The 25,000-nt window shown below is 40.5% G+C and overlaps 1 protein-coding gene across 13 annotated transcripts in view; it reads right to left on the reverse strand.

The window, feature by feature from the left end:
• Positions 1-25,000, reverse strand: part of plekha7b (pleckstrin homology domain containing, family A member 7b) — a 110,999-nt gene that overhangs the window by 9,721 nt on the left and 76,278 nt on the right. For 11 of the 13 annotated variants that reach the window (XM_060867751.1, XM_060868102.1, XM_060867662.1 and 8 more), the window contains 14 exons: positions 23,953-24,351; positions 21,868-22,390; positions 19,079-19,162; positions 13,225-13,329; positions 11,553-11,606; positions 8,462-8,533; positions 6,802-6,882; positions 5,872-6,021; positions 5,425-5,526; positions 4,403-4,571; positions 4,148-4,299; positions 2,292-2,583; positions 2,080-2,171; positions 1,618-1,845 (listed from right to left, as the gene is read on the reverse strand). In XM_060867751.1, the coding sequence (XP_060723734.1) occupies positions 1,618-1,845; positions 2,080-2,171; positions 2,292-2,583; positions 4,148-4,299; positions 4,403-4,571; positions 5,425-5,526; positions 5,872-6,021; positions 6,802-6,882; positions 8,462-8,533; positions 11,553-11,606; positions 13,225-13,329; positions 19,079-19,162; positions 21,868-22,390; positions 23,953-24,351 (2,503 nt within the window). The remainder of the gene's footprint in view (positions 1-1,617; positions 1,846-2,079; positions 2,172-2,291; positions 2,584-4,147; positions 4,300-4,402; positions 4,572-5,424; positions 5,527-5,871; positions 6,022-6,801; positions 6,883-8,461; positions 8,534-11,552; positions 11,607-13,224; positions 13,330-19,078; positions 19,163-21,867; positions 22,391-23,952; positions 24,352-25,000) is intronic. The other 2 variants (XM_060868014.1, XM_060868189.1) reach the window with 2 other exon arrangements.

Raw genomic sequence — 25,000 nt, forward strand, 5'->3', positions numbered from 1 at the left:
TCAATGACATGAGAATAAAATTGAGCGTCATCAATGACATGGGAATAAAATTGAGCGTCATCAATGGCATGGGAATAAAATTGAGCGTCATCAATGACATGGGAATAAAATTGAGCGTCATCAATGACATGGGAATAAAATTGAGCGTCATCAATGACATGGGAATAAAATTGAGCGTCATCAATGACATGGGAATAAAATTGAGCGTCATCAATGACATGGGAATAAAATTGAGCGTCATCAATGGCATGGGAATAAAATTGAGCGCCATCAATGACATGGGAATAAAATTGAGCGTCATCAATGACATGGGAATAAAATTGCGCGTCAAGATTGAGGTGGGAATAAAATTGAGCATCATGATTGAGGTGGGAATAAAATTGAGCGTCATCAATTACATGGGAATAAAATTGCGCGTCAAGATTGAGGTGGGAATAAAATTGAGCGTCAAGATTGAGGTGGGAATAAAATTGAGCGTCAAGATTGAGGTGGGAATAAAATGGAGCGTCAATGACATGGGAATAAAATCAACCGTCATAAATGATGTGGGAATAAAATGTAGCATGATAGATGACGTGGGAATAAAATCGATGGCGTAAGCACAATGACGCTGAAGCAGAAGCAGCTGAAGCTCTCGATGTTGTGGTTTTATTGGAGTTATGCTCACTGTAGCAGCTGATGCATTGCTGGCGTCAGAGACCCGAGGATTTGTGAGTAAAACCCTTTAACTAGAGCCGCTAGTTTCCTCTGACTACGTAGAGCACTTCTATAGCAGCAAATTAGCACCTTAGCTTTATGTGTTGGAACATTTGAGGATTTAAAGAAATACTCCAACAATTTTCCTTAATCTCCATCACATATTTTTCTTGCTCTTATTTTTCTTACTTGTTCTTTCTTTCTAACTTACTTGTTCTTTCTTTTTTCTTTTCTCTTTGTTGTACCTTACGTGTTTCTTGTTGTTTTTCTTTCTTTATCTTTTCCCTCTCTCCCTACAGAGTCACTGGAAGTGGAGATGAGGATAAAAACACTGGAGTATTTCTGTAAATGTTTCAGTCCTCTGACAAATCATCACCAGCTCACCCTACAAACCCGCAATCCTCCAGGAGCAAGCGTACACACACACACACACACACACACACACACCGTTTAGCCGTGTGATTGGTTTAGCCGTACACCGTACAAAGCAACACCACACTGAAAGCGCGGAATCACGTCGTTAAACTCGTTACAACAAACGGTGTTATAATTTAAACACGTCATCATTAGTAACTGTGCTTTGTGTTTAATGAAATCATTAAATCATCAGTATCAAATCATTAAAGTGTCATTTCTCACAGACCACAGCACTTTCTTGTGAAAATCAAGGCACTCCTTTCTTTCCTTCTTTAATTCCTCATCACATCCCTCTACCTTCACCAAATCCATGTCTCCGCCCTCTCTCTGACCTCATTTCCTGTTTTTGACACTTCCCTGAACAATCACTCACCTGCTAAAACATCTGCTTCAGTCTCTCTCTGGTTTTGCTAATGCTAAAGGCTAATTGTGTTAGCATTTTATTGCTAAAAATCCCAAAACATTCATGTGGTTTGTGTGAGAAAGAGCTGAGCTCTAACGTACTGATCCCAGGTCTGCGGAAACGGGCCGTGAGGAAGAGGAAGGAGGGCGAGATGAAGAGGCCTGGCGCTCGCCCTGGCTCAGGGTGCGCTTGCGTTCTCGCACTAAGGCCTTCTGGTGGCGCTTCATCCTTTCCAGCTGCTCGTCAGCACTCATGCGACTTCGCTGCTGCTGCTGCTGTGGCAGAGCTTCAGACAAATACAGACGCTCCAAGGCACTCTTTGGTCCCTCCTGGTCAATACAGAGATGAGGGAAGAAAGGTGGTGGTGAGGAGAAAGACATATAACAGAAAGGAAAAGAAGAAGAAGAAGAAGAAGAAGAAGAAGAAGAAGAAGATGAAGGAAAAGATGGATTTAATAGCAAATAATATCCTTTCTTCCTTTCTTCCTGAGCTCTGTGGAAATGTATCCTAGCGTGATTACTGTGGTCTGTGTTTTATTATAGTCCACCAGTTTGGAACTGTACCTTTAAGCTGGACGTGTCAGTTCCTCTCCTCAGGGTGACGTATGAGGAGATGTTTGTGGACTGATGGAGTCTGGATGAAGAACCTGTCACACCTGGGACACACATGAGATCAGAATCAGGGTTAACCAGCACACACCTGCACACTTATACAAAGTTCTGTACATCTGTACGTCAATAATCACCAAGGCAACTGCAAGGCATATTAACCTTACCTCTGCTTGGTAAGGTCTGGTAGCCTCCATCTTGCCCCAAACCACTCATCTGTCCTGTGACTCCTAGAAGTTCAGGTTCACTGAGGAACGCGCGGAGTTCCAGCTTGTCTCCGTTGGGGTACTGTCCGATCTCACGGTCACGTTTGCGCTCGTCGGATTGACGCTTCAGGCCGCGGACGGACGTGTGGCGGATGACGGAGGTCTCCTTAGGAAGGAGCGGGACGGCTGGAGGCTGGTCATCTGGACTGTAGAGGTGGGGGAGGGGAGGTCTGGGTGGAGCATCTTCTTCAGCCTGGAAAGAGTCCAAAGAGTCTTCAGAGGTCTGAACTGATGACGCAAGTGACGCAGCAACATATCCGCTAACAACGTTCACTCCTGGGCACAGTGGATGGGTGCCATTTCTTTTGATCACACGGTCTGATTTTCATCATTATAACACAAGCAAATTTAAAAAAAAGATAATATCATCACAACTTATAAATAAAAATAAAATTTTTTTTGGATCCTCTGTGCTGGAGGCAACGTACTGAATAGTGGTATAAACGTTAAAAAGGGGCGGAGCTAACACGAATACATTATCAGAAGGATTATCAAGTGGTGTGGTAACTCGAGTTGTTGTGATATCCGATCAAATCAGCTCGCGTTCTTCCTTGTGCTTCAGATTATTTTTCCCGCTAATGTAAACACATGTCATGTGTTCGAACCAATCAGGTCGCAGCTCGGGGATTAAACAAGAAAAAACAACATGGAGGTAAACATGGATGTGTCCTGTACTAATTTGTTGTCTCTAGCTAGATCATTTATAAACAACATTGTTATGAGTCATGACTCGTTTAAGATCAGACACAACATCAGTCATTTCTTCACACTGATTGAAAACGTATAAAAAAAAAATAAGTCCATTTCTATTCAGAACAGAACAACAGTGAACTGGTCTAAAGGGTTAAACTAGATCATATCGTATGGTATGGTGTCATGTTGAAGCCTTGCTTGTGTCACTGCATCCACGTCAGATTAAAGGTGGGGTCTCCGTTTGAGAAATGCTTCAGAGTCGGGCCGACAAACAAAACAAATACAAAACAAACGTGTAGCCAATGAGCAGAAAGGGGCGTGTCTTGTCAATATGGGCGGAGAGAGTGTTCAGTGCGCATGTGTGACATTAGCAGAAAGCGGTTTTAACATTGACATGGAGGATAAAAACAAAGAAAGAAAGAGAAGAAAGACTTACGATAAGGACAAGAAGTAGGACGTGTTAATATAGGATCAGCTTTCCAGCGCTGGAGAGAACTGAAGGAGCAGGAAGTTGGCCACATATTCACAGATTGGAGTTTCCTGAGTCAATAACTCCTGAGCTAAACGCTGTTACTACACAAATAACACCTCTTTTCTATCGTAGTAATGTAGAGACGCAGCTACAACCGTGTTTTGTGTAGTAACAGCGTTTAGCTCAGGAGTTATTGACTCGGGAAACTCCAATCTGTGAATATGTGACCAACTTTACTTAAGACGCCGAGGCGCTTTTTTCCTTCTCGATAGGTGAGTAACGTTGGTTTTGTTTTGTTACACAGAACTAATATATGTCTTTGTCCTTTACATGATTATGTTTGTGTGTCATTTCTGCTTGTTTGTTTATCTACAATCGTATTGTTCTTCCCTTCAGCTATGATAAAGACACATTTCTTTCCATTAGTTGCCTGGGTTACGTATGTATGTGTGGGTGGAGCTATCAATACAGGGGTGGGACCCATTTGGGTTAGGGGTGTGTTTGTTTTGGTGATTTCAAATGTCAACATTGGCTTTCAAACAACGCAGACCCCACCTTTAATCCAGTTGAGTGACAGATGGATGTTTCTTACCCATACTGGTCTGTGGGCCATTTGGGAGAACTGGAAGGTGTGAACACTGGGCTGCACTGGGCTGAGGTGAGGACTCGACTGAGCTGCTTTTGGTTCCCCAACCAGGATAAAAGGCACAGATGGAGACAACGCCGAAGGCACGAGTTTCCTCTCTGCCTCACACACACACACACACACATACAAACACACACTGCCAGTGAACATAAGCACACTCAGACGAACACTAGAGCATACGTGACAGACGGGTGCGAGTACCTCGGGTGTGGCTCCAGTGCGTGTGGGCGATGGTCGGGGGAACTGCCCCGGGCTCACCTGGGTTCTGCACGGAGTCCACGATCATTTTGTAGTTGGCTTTGCTGGAGCTCAGACCCGCCATCACATCCTCGATGCGCCACAGCTCCTTCCTCAGCTGACCTTTCTCCTGCTGATGGACGACAGAGCAAAATCCTGTTACTTTTCTCTACGAGAAAATTCCGGTTTTAAATATTACAGGCACTTCTTCACTTCATAACAGCAGAAGTTTGGAGATCCGTCTCATGGATCTGGGACACATTTGGAGGTTCTGTACATCCTCAGGTTTGTCAGGCTGAAGAAGATTGTCGCAAAATAATAAAATAAATCAGAAAAATATGGTGATTTATTACGGGCTAAGGCTAACTGGTGTGTGTGTGTGTGTGTGTCTGTGTGTGAGCTTTTAGAACCTTCACTATCCTTTTGTGTCCTACAAGAAGAAGATTAATCTCCATCTACTTCTGACCTGACTGCGTTTCATCTGACCAGTAAAAACTTCAGGAGCTGCTTTGTTTAAATCAATCAAATTCTGAAATCCAGCGATGATGAAAAGATGGTCTTTGAGTTCTTCTTCATTTCTCTGAGAACTGTTTCATCAAGTCTATTAAACTAAAGACTTTATATCGACGCCGTCATTCGATCCGTTTATTGAAGATGAATTTCTTTATGTGCTTTATTTAATTTATAAGTACTGAAGTACTGAACCGTTGACCATAAAGCAGGAAAAGTGAGGTCTTTAATGGTGGTCCAGAGCGTTACGAGTATTAAAAAGATCTTTTTTTTTTGAGTCAGTGTTAAGCGAGACCAAATATTTCTGATATATATAAAGCGATTCAAAGCCCTGGAGGATTTTAAAATTCCCAGAGTGATAAAAAATTCTATATATATTAAACACAATTGTATTTTAAAGAAAAGCATTTATAAGTCAATGTCAAATAAATTGTGGGACGTTGAGCGTTTTGAAAAGCCGTGTGTGAAGAGCGGACCTGTGAGAGGCTGCTGCGGTTCATCTGCTCCTGCAACGCCGATCGCAATCTCTCCACATCCGCCTCCAACCTGCTGTACTCCGTCCACGCCTTCTCCATCTCCTGATCAACACAACACAACACAACACAACACACGCGTTCAGACACACCGCCCCCTTTGTGTAAATCTGTGTTTAAATCGGTAGTTAATTCTTAAATGTCAGCATGTGGAATTTCTGTGTTAATGCTGCAATCCGTTATAGTCGTAACTCAGAGGGAAACGTGCAACGGAGAAGTCGGAATTCCTAGTCGGAATTTTCCATCCACCAACACCGAGTTCCCTGAGTCGCAGGTACGACCTTACAGTAAATTAACGTTGAATAACGCTTTGTGTTTACAGCCCCATATTTTATAGATTGACATTAAAATAAATGTGTGTGTGTGTGTGTGTGTGTGTGTGTCTCACACCGTGGACACTTGGGAAATATCGGCCCTGATGTGCACGACGTCTTCCTGCAGCAGTCTCTGCTGATAGGCGATTTTCTCGGCGTGGGCCGGCTGGTCTCGAAACTGCTCCATCTGATGATGGGACACGTCCAGAACCGACTCTAACTTATCCTACAGAGAGAGAGAGAGAGAGAGAGAGAGAGAGAGAGAGAGAGAGAGAGAGAGAGAGAGAGAGAGAGAGAGAGAGAGAGAAGGAGTGATAGAGAGAAATAGAGAAAGAAAGTGTGTGAGAGCGAGTGAGAGTGAGAGAGAGAAACAAGGAATGATATAGAGAAATAGAGAGATATAAAATAGAGAAATAAAGAGAGTGTGTGAGAGAGAGAGAGAGAGAGAGAGAGAGAGAGAGAGAGAGAGAGAGAGATTGAGAAAGGTCTCCTTGCAGCTGTCATATAAACTTTTCATTCACAAATTTCACACACTATCGTCGTCTCCTTCTCAGAAACCATCAGGGATGAATTTTAGCCTTTTAGAAAGTGGGGAATTAAAACTAAGATTAAATTATTTTTTAATAATTTAATATATAAATAAAATGTTCATTTCAGTTTGGGAAACAAAATAAACCGAAGCTGATCATTAAAATAAACAAACAAACAAACAAACAAACAAACAAACAAATAAATAAAAATTTTAAAAGTAATAGATTGTTAATAATGAATTGTTAATATTTCTCATTTTTAATTATTATTTTTTTATATATTTTAAAAAGTGTTGTGTTTTTCAGATCATTTTTTAAGCGATTCTAAAAAAAATTCAGCTTTAGCTTCTTTCTGTTAGAAAGTCTTCAGTTTTTATTCCCCTGCTGCGCCGTCGATTATATTATTTGCTATAAAATGCGGAATGTTGAAGCTGCTTTATTAAACGAAATCAACACTTGGGTAAAATGTGTGAGACCTTATCTTCTTTGAGCGTACGGATCCTCGTCTCCAGCTCCTGAAGGATTTTGTCTTGTTCACACAATCTGCTCAGCTTCACCTTAAAAAGAATGTGATAAACGGATATGAAACACCAGCAGCTCTAAAACCTCCACACACGAGAGAGAGAGAGAGAGAGAGAGAGAGAGAGAGAGAGAGAGAGAGAGAGAGACATAGAGAGAGAGAGACAGAGAGACATAGAGAGAGAGAGAAAGAGACAGAGAGAGAGAGAGAGAGAGAGAGAGAGATAGAGAGACATAGAGAGAGAGAGAGAAAGAGACAGAGAGAGAGAGAGAGAGAGAGAGAGACATAGAGAGAGAGAGAGACATAGAGAGAGAGAAAGAGACAGAGAGAGAGAGAGAGAGAGAGAGAGAGAGAGAGAGAGAGAGAGACATAGAGAGAGAGAGAGACATAGAGAGAGAGAAAGAGACAGAGAGAGAGAGAGAGAGAGAGAGAGAGAGAGAGAGAGAGAGAGAGAGAGAGAGAGAAAGAAAGAGAGAGAGAGACAGAGAGAGAGAGAGAGAGAGAGACATAGAGAGAGAGAGAAAGAGACAGAGAGAGAGAGAGACATAGAGAGAGAGAGAGAAAGAGACAGAGAGAGAGAGAGAGAGAGAGAGAGAGAGACATAGAGAGAGAGAGAGACATAGAGAGAGAGAAAGAGACAGAGAGAGAGAGAGAGAGAGCGAGAGAGAGAAAGAAAGAGAGAGAGAGACAGAGAGAGAGAGAGAGAGAGACATAGAGAGAGAGAGAAAGAGACAGAGACAGAGAGAGAGAGAGAGAGAGAGAGAGAGAAACAGAGAAACAGAGAGAGAGACAAACAGAGAGAGAAACAGAGAAACAGAGAGAGAGAGAGAGACAAACAGAGAGAGAAACAGAGAGAGAGCGACAGAGAGAGAAACAGAGAGAGAGCGACAGAGAGAGTTTGGGTTTTCTTTTTTCTTTTGTCATTACCATAAAACCCAGAAAACACAAATCTCCTCATGACAATTCTGATGATATTATACTGCAGAACAAACAAACAGACTGCAAAAATTGGGTTAAAGTGCGCACACACACACACACACACACACACACACACACACACCCACACACACACACACACACACACACACACACACACACAGGCAAAAAGCGAGACAGAAAAGCCGAGTTTATAGACTTTTTATCCTCCACTCTGTTTATTATGCCGTCCGATGAATTATTAAGCTGTTGTTAGTTTACTGCATGATATTGTTGCTTTAACAGCATTAAAAATTCACGACTGCCAAAAAACCCACCAGCAAAATTCTTATAAATTGTTAAACTGGAACAATGTTTAATGATGAAAAGCTGAGCATTTCAGATTATTTACCTCCAATCATACCAAACGCAGGCGAAAGAGAACAAACACGTAGAGAAAATACACAAAAATCAAACAGAAAAATGTATGAGCTTAAAATATAAAAAGTCCCACTGCGTGTATTTTTTATAACTGGAGAAAATAACAGCAGCTCGTCGATACTCTTCGGTTCATCGGGGAGTCTGAAAGGTCTGCGTTTTACCTCCACACAATACTGAAGACTAACCTGACCGTGTTCTCACCGCTGCTAGGGCAGAACACCACGGAAAAGAAAGAGACAGAAAAGATAGACGTCACTTACGTCCACGTCGCTTTCGGCTATTTTGACCGGACGAGGCGGTCCGCTGTCCTTCAGCAATTCCTGTCCTGTGACCTGTGAAACATGGTGGAATGTGGAAATCATCAGGAAGTGAGGAAATCATGTGGAAATCATCAGGAAGTGAAGAATAAACCACTGGAGATTAAGAGTAAATAATAAAGCAGAGTCTCAGTCCACGTTCCTGTCTTCACTTACGCTATAGCAGCTAGAAACACTCGCTCCCTCACCACTCTCTCTATTCTCACTCTTCAGCTTAATAACAAGCAGTTTGTCAGCTTTTGGTTCCAAAGAAACTTAATTCATAAACCTTAAAGAGACCTTTGTTAATGTTAATAATATCTGTTATTATATGTTAATAATATCTGTTATTATATGTTAATAATATCTGTTATTACATGTTAATAATATCTGTTATTATATGTTAATAATATCTGTTATTATATGTTAATAATATCTGTTATTATATGTTAATAATATCTGTTATTATATGTTAATAATATCTGTTATTATATGTTAATAATATCTAAATGTAATACAATTTGTATCTGTATGTGATAGATAGATAGATAGATAGATAGATAGATAGATAGATAGATAGATAGATAGATAGATAGATAGATAGATAGATAGATATGCAAATAGATAGAGAGATAGATAGATAGATAGATAGATAGATAGATAGATAGATAGATAGATAGATAGATAGATAGATAGATAGATAGGCATGTAGATAGATAGAAAGATAGATAGATAGATAGATAGATAGATAGATAGATAGATAGATAGATAGATAGATAGATATGCAAATAGATAAGATAGATAGATAGATAGATAGATAGATAGATAGATAGATAGATAGATAGATAGATAGATAGATAGGCATGTAGATAGATAGGCATGTAGATAGATAGATAGATAGATAGATAGATAGATAGATAGATAGATAGATAGATAGATAGATAGATAGGCATGCAAACAGATAGATAGATAGATAGATAGATAGATAGATAGATAGATAGATAGATAGATAGATAGATAGATAGATAGATATGCAAATATATGTAGATAGATAGATAGATAGATAGATAGATAGATAGATAGATAGATAGATAGATAGATAGATAGATAGATAGGCATGCAAATAGATAGATAGATAGATAGATAGATAGATAGATAGATAGATAGATAGATAGATAGATAGATAGGCATGCAAATAGATAGATAGATAGATAGATAGATAGATAGATAGATAGATAGATAGATAGATAGATAGATAGATAGATAGATAGATAGATAGATAGATAGGCATGCAAATAGATAGATAGATAGATAGATAGATAGATAGATAGATAGATAGATAGATAGATAGATAGATAGGCATGCAAATAGACAGTTGGATTTCTGCCTGACTTTTGTTAACAAAAAAAAAAAAAACCTGCTGAATTAATAACCTCACCGCGATGTACGTCCTTATATTTAAACTAGACGTACAGCAGGGAGAGAAGTTTTCTATCACATCTTCACAGATGATTGTGAAGCAAATGGACGAGTGCTTCGATTGAATACATTTTTTTCATTCATCCGAAAGAACGATAAAAGGTGAGGTCGTTCGGATCAAAAAAAACCTCGGAGAGCCACGTTCCTGAAGAATACGTGTTTGTCAGAGGTGTAGGTCGAACCAATAATCACAAGTTAAAGTATTTCCAAAGTATGTGGCCAAGTATTTGAGGGACTTGAAATATTGAAGGGTCTTTTTTTATTTCATTTTTTTTTAACACCGACGATAACAATGACAGTTATGTGACTGTTTAAAGATTTTGCAAGTGAAAAAATGACAATTATTTGACATTTGATTTGAAGACAGGGACCATTTTTACAGTCGATAAGAAGTGGGACCAAATATGTCGCCAAACATGAAGTGACAAAAAGAAAGAGAATTTAAAAAAATATAAAAATATAAAACAGATTCAAAGGCAATTAAGAGCAAAGGCTTTAGACGCTTTTAAAGGTATTACAAAGGGGGGGGGGGGAATTCATTCAAAAGGAGCTTTTCAACATTTCTGACCTTCAATTCCATTGGAAAATGACTCAGAGACGAGCCGTGCGGCACGGAGAACATTACTCTCCTCGTCTTCTGGGATACGTTTACATCGAAAGAGCTCAGAATTTATCCTTTTATTTATCCTTTATTTGTACACGGACTTTTCAGTGTGCTGATCTGGGATCAGTACCAGCTCAAACACCAGACAGGAAATTCACAATCATCCTGCGTTCTACAATAATAGCATTAACGTTAAGCGAGAGGTGAAGTTTGCACTCATGAACACAAACTCGTCCATCATACACATCAATAAGAGGACAAAGAACCGGAGACCGGAAAACAGGGAAAGGAAAGGAAGCGGAAAATAAAGAGTTTCACCTTTCACCAGATAGATAGATAGATAGATAGATAGATAGATAGATAGATAGATAGATAGATAGATAGATAGATAGATAGATAGATAGATAGATAGATAGATAGGCATGTGGATAGATAGATAGATAGATAGATAGATAGATAGATAGATAGATAGATAGATAGATAGATAGATAGATAGATAGAAGCACGGACAGACAAACAGACAGACAGACAGACAGACAGACAGACAGACAGACAGACAGACAGACAGATAGATAGATAGATAGATAGATAGATAGATAGATAGATAGATAGATAGATAGAAGCACGGACAGACAGACAGACAGACAGACAGACAGACAGATAGATAGATAGATAGATAGATAGATAGATAGATAGATAGATAGATAGATAGATAGATAGAAGCACGGACAGACAGACAGACAGACAGACAGACAGACAGATAGATAGATAGATAGATAGATAGATAGATAGATAGATAGATAGAGACAGACAGACAGACAGACAGACAGACAGACAGACAGACAGATAATCGAGAGGTGAAGTTTGCACTCACGAACACAAACTCGTCCATCATACACATCAATAAGAGGACACAGAACCGGAGACCGGAAAACAGGGAAAGGAAAGGAAGCGGAAAATAAAGAGTTTCACCTTCAGGTCAAGATACTCCAGGTCCTTCTTCAGCTGCAGGTACGTATCATCTGCCTGTAAGTTGGGAAACAAGAGACAGGTCACGTGACAGGAAGTACCTGCTATACTGACACTCAATCCATCTCAACTTAAAAAACTTTTTTTTTTTTTACTTAATAACCGTACTTTTACTAACCATGCTGAAATAATGTAGAGAAAAAGTAAAGAAAATTGTTTCAGGGAAATGAAAGAAAAAGGTCTTTTTACTCCAGACTGGTTTAATTGTGCTGCTGTTTAATAATAACAATTACAATTAGTTTCAATTTTAAATAAAAATTATTATTTTTTGACTTTTTTTAGTATAGTTTTTGTTTTGAATTGTCTTACAAAAATGTGTTTATACGTCATTAATCTGAGTTTAGCGGTTTTTTTCTGTTCATCCACATATCATCTGTAGAATATGTGTAATATTGATGTGTGCATAAATTTTCACCCCCAGAGTTTCTAAAGAGAAAAAAGCACAACGTAGTTGTTCATTCATTCATTCACTTTCTACCGCTTATCCGAACTACCTCGGGTCACGGGGAGCCTGTGCCTATCTCAGGCGTCATCGGGCATCAAGGCAGGATACACCCTGGATGGAGTGCCAACCCATCGCAGGGCACACACACACACACTCTCATTCACTCACACAATCACACACTACGGACAATTTTTCCAGAGATGCCAATCAACCTACCATGCATGTCTTTGGACCGGGGGAGGAAACCGGAGTACCCGGAGGAAACCCCCGAGGCACGGGGAGAACATGCAAACTCCACACACACAAGGTGGAGGCGGGAATCGAACCCCCAACCCTGGAGGTGTGAGGAGAACGTGCTAACCATTAAGCCACCGTGCCCCCCCCAGCGTAGTTGTACAGTATTTTACCGAATTGTAAACTTTTAAATATTAAAACATGAGCGTACCAAGAAAACATGAAGCAAAATGCTTTGACGTGATCCTCTAAAGAAGGCAGGGTTACAGTATCGTCATAATTATTTCTAATTATTTTACACTTTTCCACTGATTATGTACATATTTATTGGTTTGTAAAGACGGATATTCAGTGGATGTGAACACAATTTTTTTTCTATATATATTTCCTTTGATTTCCTTTGATGCGTGCGTTAAATATTAACATACAGAATTTTCAAAGCAGGCATTCAGGTAACACGAGATACTGTATGTTTCCCAAAGTTTCCAATTTTAGCCTATAAAACATGTTGAAGTTTCTTTAACCGCAAATGCAAACATTTTAATTCTGTATAACACTGATCGATTTTTAAATGCAGGCACGTTACACAAACAACATGCTTGAAATCAACCACTGTGCATGACATCATTCTGAAAGTTTCATAAAATAAGAACAACAAGAAAAGGCAGAAGAAAAAAGAAGAAAAAAAATAATACAAAATGCATAGAATTGTTTGACAACAGTCCAAGCCATGGCTCATTCTGTATCCATGCCAGCTACTGCTATCACCATCACATCATGGCCATGACATCATGACCCACAGAGCACAGGCGAGCACACAAGAGCACACAGAGAGGGGGGGGGGGGGATTTGGGGAATAAAAATATGAGTCGTGATGGTACAGGGTCTGATCTGGATTAAGGACCTTCTGACCCCCGTGAACTCTGACCCGCTAACCTGCAGGCTGGGACCTGAGAGGCCGTCGTTGAGGTGGGCGAATGCGTCGGCCATCTTGGCCTGGTGTCTCCTGAGCTGGACGAGGAGCAGGGTCAGCTCCTCAGGCTGCAGATTGGTATAAGGAGAGAGAGTGGGTTCAGGACGTGACCCCAAGGTCACAGGGACTGAAATCATGAGCTGAACCTCCTGACACCTCAAAGAGCCTCTAATAGACCACCACATAAACCAACTCATAGACCACCTCATAGACCACCACATAGACCACCTCAGAGAGCATCTCATACTCCAGCTCACAGGCTACCTCATAAGCAACTCATAAGCACCTCAGAGAGCATCTCATAAGCACCACATAATACACCACCTCACAGACCACATAATACACCACCTCACAGACCACATAATACACCACCTCACAGATCACATAATACACCACCTCATAGACCACATAATACACCACCTCACAAATCACATAATACACCACCTCATAGACCACATAATACACCACCTCATAGACCACATAATACACCACCTCACAGACCACATAATACACCACCTCACAGACCACATAATACAATACCTCATAGACCACATAATACACCACCTCATAGACCACATAATACAATACCTCATAGACCACATAATACACCACCTCATAGACCACATAATACACCACCTCACAGACCACATAATACAACACCTCACAGACCACATAACACACCACCTCACAGACCACATAATACACCACCTCACAGACCACATAATACACCACCTCATAGACCACATAATACACCACCTCACAGACCACATAATACACCACCTCATAGACCACATAATACACCACCTCACAGACCACATAATACACCACCTCACAGACCACATAATACACCACCTCATAGACCACATAATACAATACCTCATAGACCACTTCATAGATCATCTTATAGGAAACATCACATACCATGTTATATACCCCTTCAAAGAGCACTTTATACACCGCCTCATAGACCCTTTAAACGACCACCTTATACACCACCTCATACAACACCTAACACACCAGCACATTCACTACCTCATACACCACTTCAAAATACATCTGACAGTCACAACATACACCGCCTCACAAACCCCTTCATTGGCCACCTTATACACTACTTCATAGACCATCTTCTTCCACAACAAACACCACCTCAGGCATCCCAAACACCACTTACAGGCCACATCAGACAGCACAATCACCATCTCATAGAGCACTTCATAAAACATCTGAAAGAACCCCACATGGACCCCCCCATAGAAAACCTCATAGACCACACAATACACCACCTAATACATCACCTCAAAGACCATCTAATACACCACCTTACAGACCACATAATATATCACCTCATAGATCACTTCATAGATCATCATATAGACAACCTCACAAACCACATTACAGTATTTCACAAACGTGAGTACACCCCTCACATTTCAGCAACCATTTTATTATAACTTCTCAAGGGACAAAACTATAGAAATAAAAATCGGATATACTTTAGAGTAGCCAATGTGCTGCTTGTATAACGGTATAGATTTACTGTCTTCTAAAAATAACCCAACATACATCCATTATTGTCTAAATAACGTGAGTACACCCTAAGTGAACGTGTCAAAACTGTGTCCAAAGTGTCGATACTTTGTGTGAGCAAAGGGCATGGAATTCACCAGAGGTGCAAAGGATGTTGCTGGGATCCTCTTCCACTACTCCATAATGACTTCACAGAGCTGCTAGATGTTAGACACATGGCGCTTCTCCACTTTCCGCTTGAGGATGCCCCACAGGTTGACCGGTAGGGTTCAGGTCTGGAGACATACAGTACTTGGCCACTCTATCACCTTCACCTTCAGCTTTCTCAGCAAGGCAGTTGTCATCTTGGTGGTGTGTTTAGTGTCATTATCATGTTGGATAACTGCAGTTCTGCTTCAGAACGTTACAGTACATATTGGAATCCATGTTTCCCTCCATAAAGCGTAGCTACCCAGTACCAGCGGCACTCATGCAGCCCCAGACCAATGATGCTACCACCACCATGCTTCACTGTAAACAAGACACAATTTTCTTGGTACTCTGCACCAGGGCATCGCCACACATGCTGGACACCATCTGAGCCAGCCAGGTTTATCTTAGTCTTATCAGACCACAGGACATTGTTCTAGTAATTCATGCTCTTGGACAAGTTGTCTTTAGCAAACTGTTTCCAGGCTTTCTTGCGAACCAGCTTCAGAAGAGGCTTCTGGGACGGCGGCCATGCAAACTGACTTGTTGCGGTGTGCGGCGTATGGTCTGAGCAGTGACAAGCTGACCTTCCCTTTCCGTAACCTCTAAAGCAATGCTGGAAGCACTCATGCATCTGTACAGTATTTTGAAGCCAACTTCCGCACCTGACACACAGGACAAGGATTCAACTTCTTCGATCGACGCTTGCGAGGCCTGTTCTGAGTGGAACCCGTCTTGGAAAACCTCTGTATGACCCTGGCCACTGTACTGTAACTCAGTTTCAGGGTGTTACCATTTTTCTTATAGCCTACGCCAGAGGTATTCAACTAAAATTTAAAGAGGTCCAGTAAGAGAATATTTCTTGAAGCGAAGGTCCGGAAGATCATAATGTCTCACTAGTTAGTGTGATATATATTTATGTAGCCTAGTAGTTGTATCAACATCTGCAAGCAATCAATACCTGACTGTCAAATCAAATAAATTCATTCATTCATTCATTCATTTTCTACCGCTTATCCGAACTACCTCGGGTCACGGGGAGCCTGTGCCTATCTCAGGCGTCATCGGGCATCAAGGCAGGATACACCCTGGACGGAGTGCCAACCCATCGCAGGGCACACACACACTCTCATTCACTCACGCAATCACACACTACGGACAATTTTCCAGAGATGCCAATCAACCTACCATGCATGTCTTTGGACCGGGGGAGGAAACCGGAGTACCCGGAGGAAACCCCCGAGGCACGGGGAGAACATGCAAACTCCACACACACAAGGCGGAGGTGGGAATCGAACCCCCAACCCTGGAGGTGTGAGGCGAACGTGCTAACCACTAAGCCACCGTGCCCCCCCAAATAAATTCAGTACAATTTAAATACTTTTTGACAATATTTATTGTCACGTAACACAGAACTGAACATATGTATGATTGTAGATATGTATAACGTTCTCTCATTAAATAAATAAAAGTAGGGCTACATTTCAAAATAAGAGAAAATAAATAAAATGTGAAAATTGTGTATATTTAAATAAAGTGCTTAACTTTCCCTTTTATATCTCAGTGAGAGAACTGAGCTCTGGCTTGGCAGGATGTTAAACCTGGGCTTGAATGGAGTCAGGGCCGCTCTCATACACATGTGGAGGTGCTCATTAGTGACCCTGGAACTATATTTAGTTTTGATTATGTTCATTGTAGAGAAAGCTGCCTCGCAGTTGTATGTAGAGCCAAACATGGTCAGGATGTATAGGGCTACTTCACTCAGACCTGGGAAAGCTGTCTCAGGGACGCTGTCTTCGGATATGTTTGTTCAAAACCTTTGTGTTTTGTCTCATAATGGTGTTTCACATTGTCACTTTTAATAAGTGCCACAGTTTCTGAACATACTGTATGAGACACACTGGTTTAGTGGGAAGTGGGAAGTGTGAACAGAGTTCAGTCTCCCTCTCACTCGTCTATTTCTCTCCCTTTCTCCGTCTCACTCGTCTGTTTATCTCCCTTTCTCCGTCTCGCTCGTCTGTTTCTCTCCCTTTCTCCCTCTCGCTCGTCTGTTTCTCTCCCTTTCTCCGTCTCGCTCGTCTGTTTCTCTCCCTTTCTCCCTCTCGCTCGTCTGTTTCTCTCCCTTTCTCCGTCTCGCTCGTCTGTTTCTCTCCCTTTCTCCGTCTCGCTCGTCTGTTTCTCTCCCTTTCTCCGTCTCGCTCGTCTGTTTCTCTCCCTTTCTCCGTCTCACTCGTCTGTTTCTCTCCCTTTGTTTTCTACATGTATCGCTATCTTTCTTTCACGTGTAACTTTACTCTAATTCTCTCTCATGTGTCTTGCACTGTTGAGTCAGTGTTTACTTCAGGAACGCACAGACTTGATTGGCTGAGTGTTATCACGTGGGATAGCGTAACTCGCATGCAATTGGTCTGTGTGTTTCCACTACCACTACCGTAAATATTGCAAAAGCGGAGCCGATAAAATAAAAGCGCCACGTCACGTCAAGTAAACTTTTGTTTTGGCTGTAGGTCCAGGTCCGTATTGGGCAGCTTCTAGGTCCGGACCGCGGTCCGCCTGTTAGTGACCTATGGCCTACGCCATCGTTGTGGAGAGCACCAATTCTAATTCTCAGATCCTCATAGTGTTCTTTGCCATGACACGCCATGTTCAACATGCAGTGTTGACATTATGAGAACTATTTGAACTACCTTAATATAAGATACACAAATATGTATGGTCCTGTTAGGCAGACAAAGACAAGATGAACAGGAAAACAACGTACAACTGTTATCACTTAGGGTGCACTCACTTTTGTTGCCAGATATTTTGACAATAACGGCTGTGTGTTATATAATTTTCAGAGGACAGTAAATCTATACTGCTAAACAAGCAGCACATTGACTACTCTAAAATATATCCAAATTTCATAGTATTTCTATAGTATTGTCTTTTGAGAAGATATACTAAAATGGTTGCTGAAATATGAGGGGTGTACTAACTTTTGTGAGATACTGTATATACCCCAACATAGGCACCATAAACATCACCTCATAAACCATCTTCTACAACCACAAACACCAACTTATAGACCGCCTCATACACCACAAACACCACCTCATACAGTCACTTATAGACCACCTCATGAACCCCCACATACCCTCATAGAAAACCTTATAGACCACCTCATACCCCACAAACACCACCTCATACAGTCACTTATAGACCACCTCATACACCACAAACACCACCTCATACAGTCACTTATAGACCACCTCATACACCACAAACACCACCTCATACAGTCACTTATAGACCACCTCATACACCACAAACACCACCTCATACAGTCACTTATAGACCGCCTCATACACCACAAACACCACCTCATACAGTCACTTATAGACCACCTCATACACCACAAACACCACCTCATACAGTCACTTATAGACCACCTCATACACCACAAACACCACCTCATACAGTCACTTATAGACCACCTCATACACCACAAACACCACCTCATACAGTCACTTATAGACCACCTCATACACCACAAACACCACCTCATACAGTCACTTATAGACCACCTCATACACCACAAACACCACCTCATACAGTCACTTATAGACCGCCTCATACACCACAAACACCACCTCATACAGTCACTTATAGACCACCTCATACACCACAAACACCACCTCATACAGTCACTTATAGGCCACCTCATGAACCCCCACATACCCTCATAAAAAACCTTATAGACCACCTCATACACCACAAACACCACCTCATACAGTCACTTATAGACCACCTCATACACCACAAACACCACCTCATACAGTCACTTATAGACCGCCTCATACACCACAAACACCACCTCATACAGTCACTTATAGACCACCTCATGAACCCCCACATACCCTCATAGAAAACCTTATAGACCACCTCATACACCACAAACACCATCTCACCGCCCCCCTCATGGACCCCCTCATAAAAAACCTCATAGACCACCTCAACCACTACCTCCATTCTCCACCTCGTATTAACCCACATCCATCTGTATATAAATCCTTGTTTTAACAAAACAAAAAGAAAGGCATTATTATACCGACGCACCGTTTTTCCGTGTAAGCTCGGTGCACTGACGGTGTGCGTGATGTAGCCCATCGTCGGCATCGATCTTCTGTCTATTTGTACTGGCTGTGAGAAAAGAACACAAAACACACATTACTAATAAACAGTACATAAATTTATATTAAACATCTATAGGAGATTTATGGTTTTATTTTTTTGTAATTATCTTTTTGCTTTTATAATGACATATTTAAAAAAAAATTTGTTTTTTTTTGTTTTCATTTTTAAATTTTCATATTAAAATCTTCAGAAAAGAATGACATGTTTTTACTTATTTTGTGTTATTTTTGTTATTTTATTTATTTATTTATTACAAAAAACTTTCTGTCTGTTTATGGAATGTGCCTTATTTTAACAACCGTGGGGTTTTGTGAAGTTGACATTTTTGCTTATCACACAGAATCAATCCTCCAGACCCATCGACGCTTCAGTCGACACAGAAACAACGAGAGATTTCATTAATTACACATAAATTATCTCCTTTTAAAATAACATTTGTTTGCTAACAGCAGTTTTAGCACCTGAAGCGCTGCAGATTTCCGCCGATGCTCCCAAAGCTCTGATTTTTGCTGCGTAGTATTTTTGAGTTATTTAATATATAAATTGAAGCTCAGAAGGAAGAAAACAGTGTGAGTCGAGACAAAGTGGTTAGCAACAAGATTTTAATAAAGAGCTTTTGGCTAAATGTTATGTTGAAGAACAAAGTTTTTAATAATCCTCAATGGGGCTGAATGAAGAAAAATATGTTCTACAAAGATGAGAAAGTGAGAGAAAAAACTGTTCACAAAGTGGAGAAAGAAAGAAAGAAAGAAAGAAAGAAAGAAAGAAAGAAAGAAAGAAAGAAAGAAGGAAAGAAAGAAAGAAAGAAAGAAAGAAAGAAAGAAAGAAAGAAAGAAAGAAATTCTTAAAAGAATGTAATTATTACACTTTCCTCATGGAAACGTGTTCATTTAAGATGTGGTAATAACGCAATAATAATCAAGTAATAATTACTATTTAAAAGAGAATAATTAATTTAGTAACAATCAAAATGTATTTATTTATTTATTTATTTATTTTTATTTATTTATTTGCTTAGAATGTGATTTTAAAATCACCTTTATCTACTTTTTTGATTTAAAAAATAAATAAACATTAATATATTTTTTTTATGTCCCAAGTACGATGTTTATATCTCATTATAATTCCTAGCTCTGTTTTTTCTCCCCTATCATTTTGGTATTAAAAACTGAGTATCAGCATCAAAGACAACGGTACAGTATCGTAAAACCATAATATAAATTTTATCTGAATATAATATACATAATATAATCAAATCTGATTTTCTTTTTAAATGTTTCATATTTATTAGTGAAACTGAGAAAAGCACAGATTGTATAAATAATATAATAAAAAATAAAATAGCTCGTTATGTCCCAAACACTGAACATCAGATTTTCACCTGTGTGTCAGTGTTACAGCGTGTCACTTGTGTGTGTGTGTGTGTGTGTGTGTGTGTGTGTGTGTGTTGAGGATGTATTCGATTAGTGAGTTCACACTCACTAATTTATGCTGAGCTGGGAGTGAGACTGACACAGTGATGATGATGATGATGATGATGGTGTGTGTGTGTGTGTGTGTGTGTGTGTGTGTGTATCACGGCTCTACAAACTTCATACACACTATCCGAATAATTTGTTTCTGAAACAGACACTAATACAAACAGGAAGCGGACTATTCAGATTTTTTTTTATACTGTGTGAGTTGCGTTTTTGTAATTAAGTGATCTGTAAAAAAAGATTTGTAAAGATTTCTTGTTATGAAAATACATTATGAACTGTATTTAATATATATATATATATATATATATATATATATATATATATATATATATATATATATATATATATACACACTCATCGGCCACTTTATTAGGTACACCTGTCCAACTGCTAGTTAACGCAAATTTCTAATCAGCCAATCACATGGCAGCAACTCAATGCATTTAGGCATGTAGACTTGGTCAAGACGATCTGCTGCAGTACAAACCGAGCGTCAGAATGGGGAAGAAAGGTGATTTAAGTGACTCTGAACGTGGCATGGTTGTTGGTGCCAGACGGGCTGGTCTGAGTATTTCAGAAACTGCTGATCTACTGGGATTTTCACACACAACCATCTCTAGGGTTTACAGAGAATGGTCCGAAAAAGAGAAAATATCCAGTGAGGGCAGTTCTGTGGGCGCAAATGCCTTGTTGATGCCAGAGGTCAGAGGAGAATGGGCAGACTGGTTCGAGCTGATAGAAAGGCAACAGTAACTCAAATAACCACTCGTTACAACCGAGGTATGTAGAAGAGCATCTCTGAACACACAACACGTCGAACCTTGAGGCGGATGGGCTACAGCAGCAGAAGACCACACCGGTACTAGTAAGGTGTACCTAATAAAGTGGCCGGTGAGTGTATATATAAATAAATAAATATATATATATATATATATATATATATATATATATATATATATATATATATATATATATATAAATATTTTAGGGAATATTTTAAAAGTATTGTTTTAAAAGATTGTCTTTCCAAAAAATTTCAGTGAGTAAAAGATGATGAGGAACTGTATAACTGTAGCAAGTTGCTAGACCACACACGCACACACACACACAAATACACACACACGAACACACACACGCACACACACTCAGTGTTGTTAGCCATGTGAATTCTGCTTGAAATTAATTCAGTGTAGTAAAATCTGTGTTGATTCTGATTCTGACATCTGTTACCTTGGAAACTGCCCTGGGAGAGGTGGAGCGAACCACGTCCCCTCTCGATACTTCGTCGATGGGTCGCACCGTCACTCTGTCCGCGGGGGTGTGAGGTCTGCGGGGTGATGCCAGTTTGGAGGGGGGCACTTCACACGGTGAAGGAGGCACAGACACAGAGCGAGGGACCTCCAGCATCACTCTGAATGAGGACGCGTCCACGTAGTCAGGAACGGTGAAGACGGGAGGAACCACAGGACCTCCGTGACGGAAACGCTGCCTCTGCTGCCACTCGTAAAGCTGCCACACCATGCCCTCTTTAGCAGCGATGCGTTCGTCTGTGGACATGCGGAAGTGGCTGAGGCGGTCGTGGGCATACTTGTAGTCGCTGGGCAAGTCGCGTGGCGTGTCACGGGGCACCGGGGGTGAGCTGGCAGAAGGACGACGAACAGTCTTCGGTAGAGACTGGTAGGACTCGGGCATGAGCAGCTTGGGTTGGAGGGGAGGAGTACGTCTGGGGAGAGAGTACTCTGAGACGGGACGACTGCAGAGGGACGAGATTTTCATTAGAACACTATTAAAAAAATAATCCTTTAATCTGGACTTTATTCAAATCGTTTGCCTTTTTATGATGCATAAAAATGAAGGCAGCTTTTAAATCACCCTTCATTAAATCACAGCTCTTTCACTAACGCACGGCTGTATTAGAATACGATGTGCAAAAGTTTGTGCAAAAAAATGTGCAAAAGTTCCCCCCACATATTCTAATGCAAAAAAACATATCGTCGCTGTCGGGCGGAAACCTCGTATGTCCAAATTTGGTCAATTTCATATTTTTTCACATATCGATGCTATTGGTCAGTCCCCACGTGGGTCTGTTATTTTTACAAGTTATTAACCAATCTAAAGTCTTGAAAATAGCTTGAGCGCAAATCTCATAACTCCATTGGACACTTCAACTGTCCACCTCTTCCTCACTCCGCGGGAGAGCTTCACGGCATATTTCTCCTCAAGAACAGTCGCAACGAATCGACACGTCTTCTGAGGTAAATGTCTTCAAAACACTGGGCTCAAAGAAAAAAAATCTTGACCCTCACTAGTTCTGGTGCTTGTCTGAGGACATGGAATTTAGCGCAAGACAATCCACTGCAACGCGGACTAAACCCTGTGCACTGCATATAAGGTACGGCGTTTTTTTAATTTCCTGAAAAATAACGGTTTTGGAGATACGAGGATTCCGTCTGACAGCGACGATATTCTAATTAAAATGAGGCAACTCTTTCACTTTTTCCATTTAGTTTAAATTAGTTTTAATGAGTAAGAAATCTACAGTAAGTGCTGTCATTTCCACCAGATAGCTGACACAGTACACAGTGACAGGAGACAATGTTTCTTCAGGACCACGGAGCTTCAGCTACAGAGAACAACACAGAGCTAAGAACTTAAAGTTAGTTAGTCATCTCTATCTGTCTGTCTTTCTCTATCTATCTATCTATCTATCTATCTATCTATCTATCTATCTATCTGTCTTTCCTTGTTTTTTCAAAACTTTCCAAGTGATATAATGTGTTATAAGCATATAACAGTTAATAATTTAAACACAAAGTAATGTTTCTTCATGAACAGTTGTAATGATGTGTAGCCTGGCTTATGAATGCTTTATAACATGTTGTGAAGCTACTGTAGTCATCATACACATGACCTTCACAGAACATGTTCATTTATTTTAGGTCTGTTTTTATTCTTTTTTTTACATTATTGTGTTGAAAACAAACTTCAAGAAGTTCATTTAATATTTGTAGAAAAAAAAGGTTTTATGTTGTTTATGTTGTTTTCTTGATAAATAATATTAAATTCAGAAAGAGACTGAATGAATGCAGAGCTGGGGGGACCAGGGTGTATCTTGCCTTGATGCCCGATGACGCCTGAGATAGACACAGGCTCCCCGTGACCCGAGGTAGTTCAGATAAGCGGTAGAAAATGAATGAATGAATGCAGAGCTTGTGTTTAAAAACGATTCATACTTCTTGTTGTTGCTGTTTGTGACCAGTAGAGGGAGTATGTCTCTTTCAGACATAATACAAACCTCTCAGTGTATGAACTCACCTTTTAGGGTCTGCTTTCTGAACTTTAACCCAGTGCTCCACCTGCGCCAGCGCCGTCTTCCTCTGCACGTGTTTCTCCGTGTCGATCCGTGTCGCGAGACTCCTCTGATACGTCACGCCGCCGTTCTGCTCGCTGTGCACTCCGTTCTTCTGAGCGGCCACGGTCGACGCAGGTCGAGACGGAGCTCCGGATTCCAGAGACACACCGTTTGCATCTCCATCCGTAGTGTAGACCACTTTAACCGGGACCTCCAGGCGTGCCTCGAGCTCCTGCTCATGCCTGGGCTCTCGCTCTGGAACCTCCATCCACCCTGATTGCAGGACATCAGCGTGGATGGTGCTGTTGCTGCCTGCTGTGATGTGATTGGTCTGAGGCATGGCCTCGGATTTGGGAGTTTCTCTGTGGGAAAAAAATGTATTATTTTAGAGTATTTAAAAATAAAAAGTGTTCATTTAGTTTAAAATTTAGTTTTAGTCTTTCTCTTTCCTTTCCCTTATTTTCGCCATAAAAATGTAACTTAATTGAAGCTTTAACTACAAACACGGAGCCTGTGATGGAGCACACACAACACCAGCCATGAAGCCTGACAGGAATTTCTTTCCCCCAACTTTTAGAACAAGGAGTTTATCAGGAACGAGTGTGTGAGTGAGAAACTGTTGAACCTGGAGGTTCCACGACGTTAAGCATTGAGTAATTATAAAGGGATGAAACACAACATCTGTAGAACATCCCTGTGGTTTAGGAATAAATTCTGTTTATTAATCAACTCTGTGGATTATTTCACTCCGGAATTAGAATTTCTCACTCGAGTAACTTAAGAGAAGGAAAAAAAAATCTGCCTCATTAACGTTTTTGTAATTACAGGAAACACAGCAGCTCAGATACCTGCATTAATTTAACACACACCTCATATACAGTACACACAGACACACACACCTCATATACACACAGACACACAGACACACCTCATATACACACAGACACACACACACCTCATATACACACAGACACACAGACACACCTCATATACACACAGACACACACACAC

Source organism: Tachysurus vachellii, chromosome 1, assembly GCF_030014155.1.
Source record: "Tachysurus vachellii isolate PV-2020 chromosome 1, HZAU_Pvac_v1, whole genome shotgun sequence".
NCBI classification, from domain to species: domain Eukaryota; kingdom Metazoa; phylum Chordata; class Actinopteri; order Siluriformes; family Bagridae; genus Tachysurus; species Tachysurus vachellii.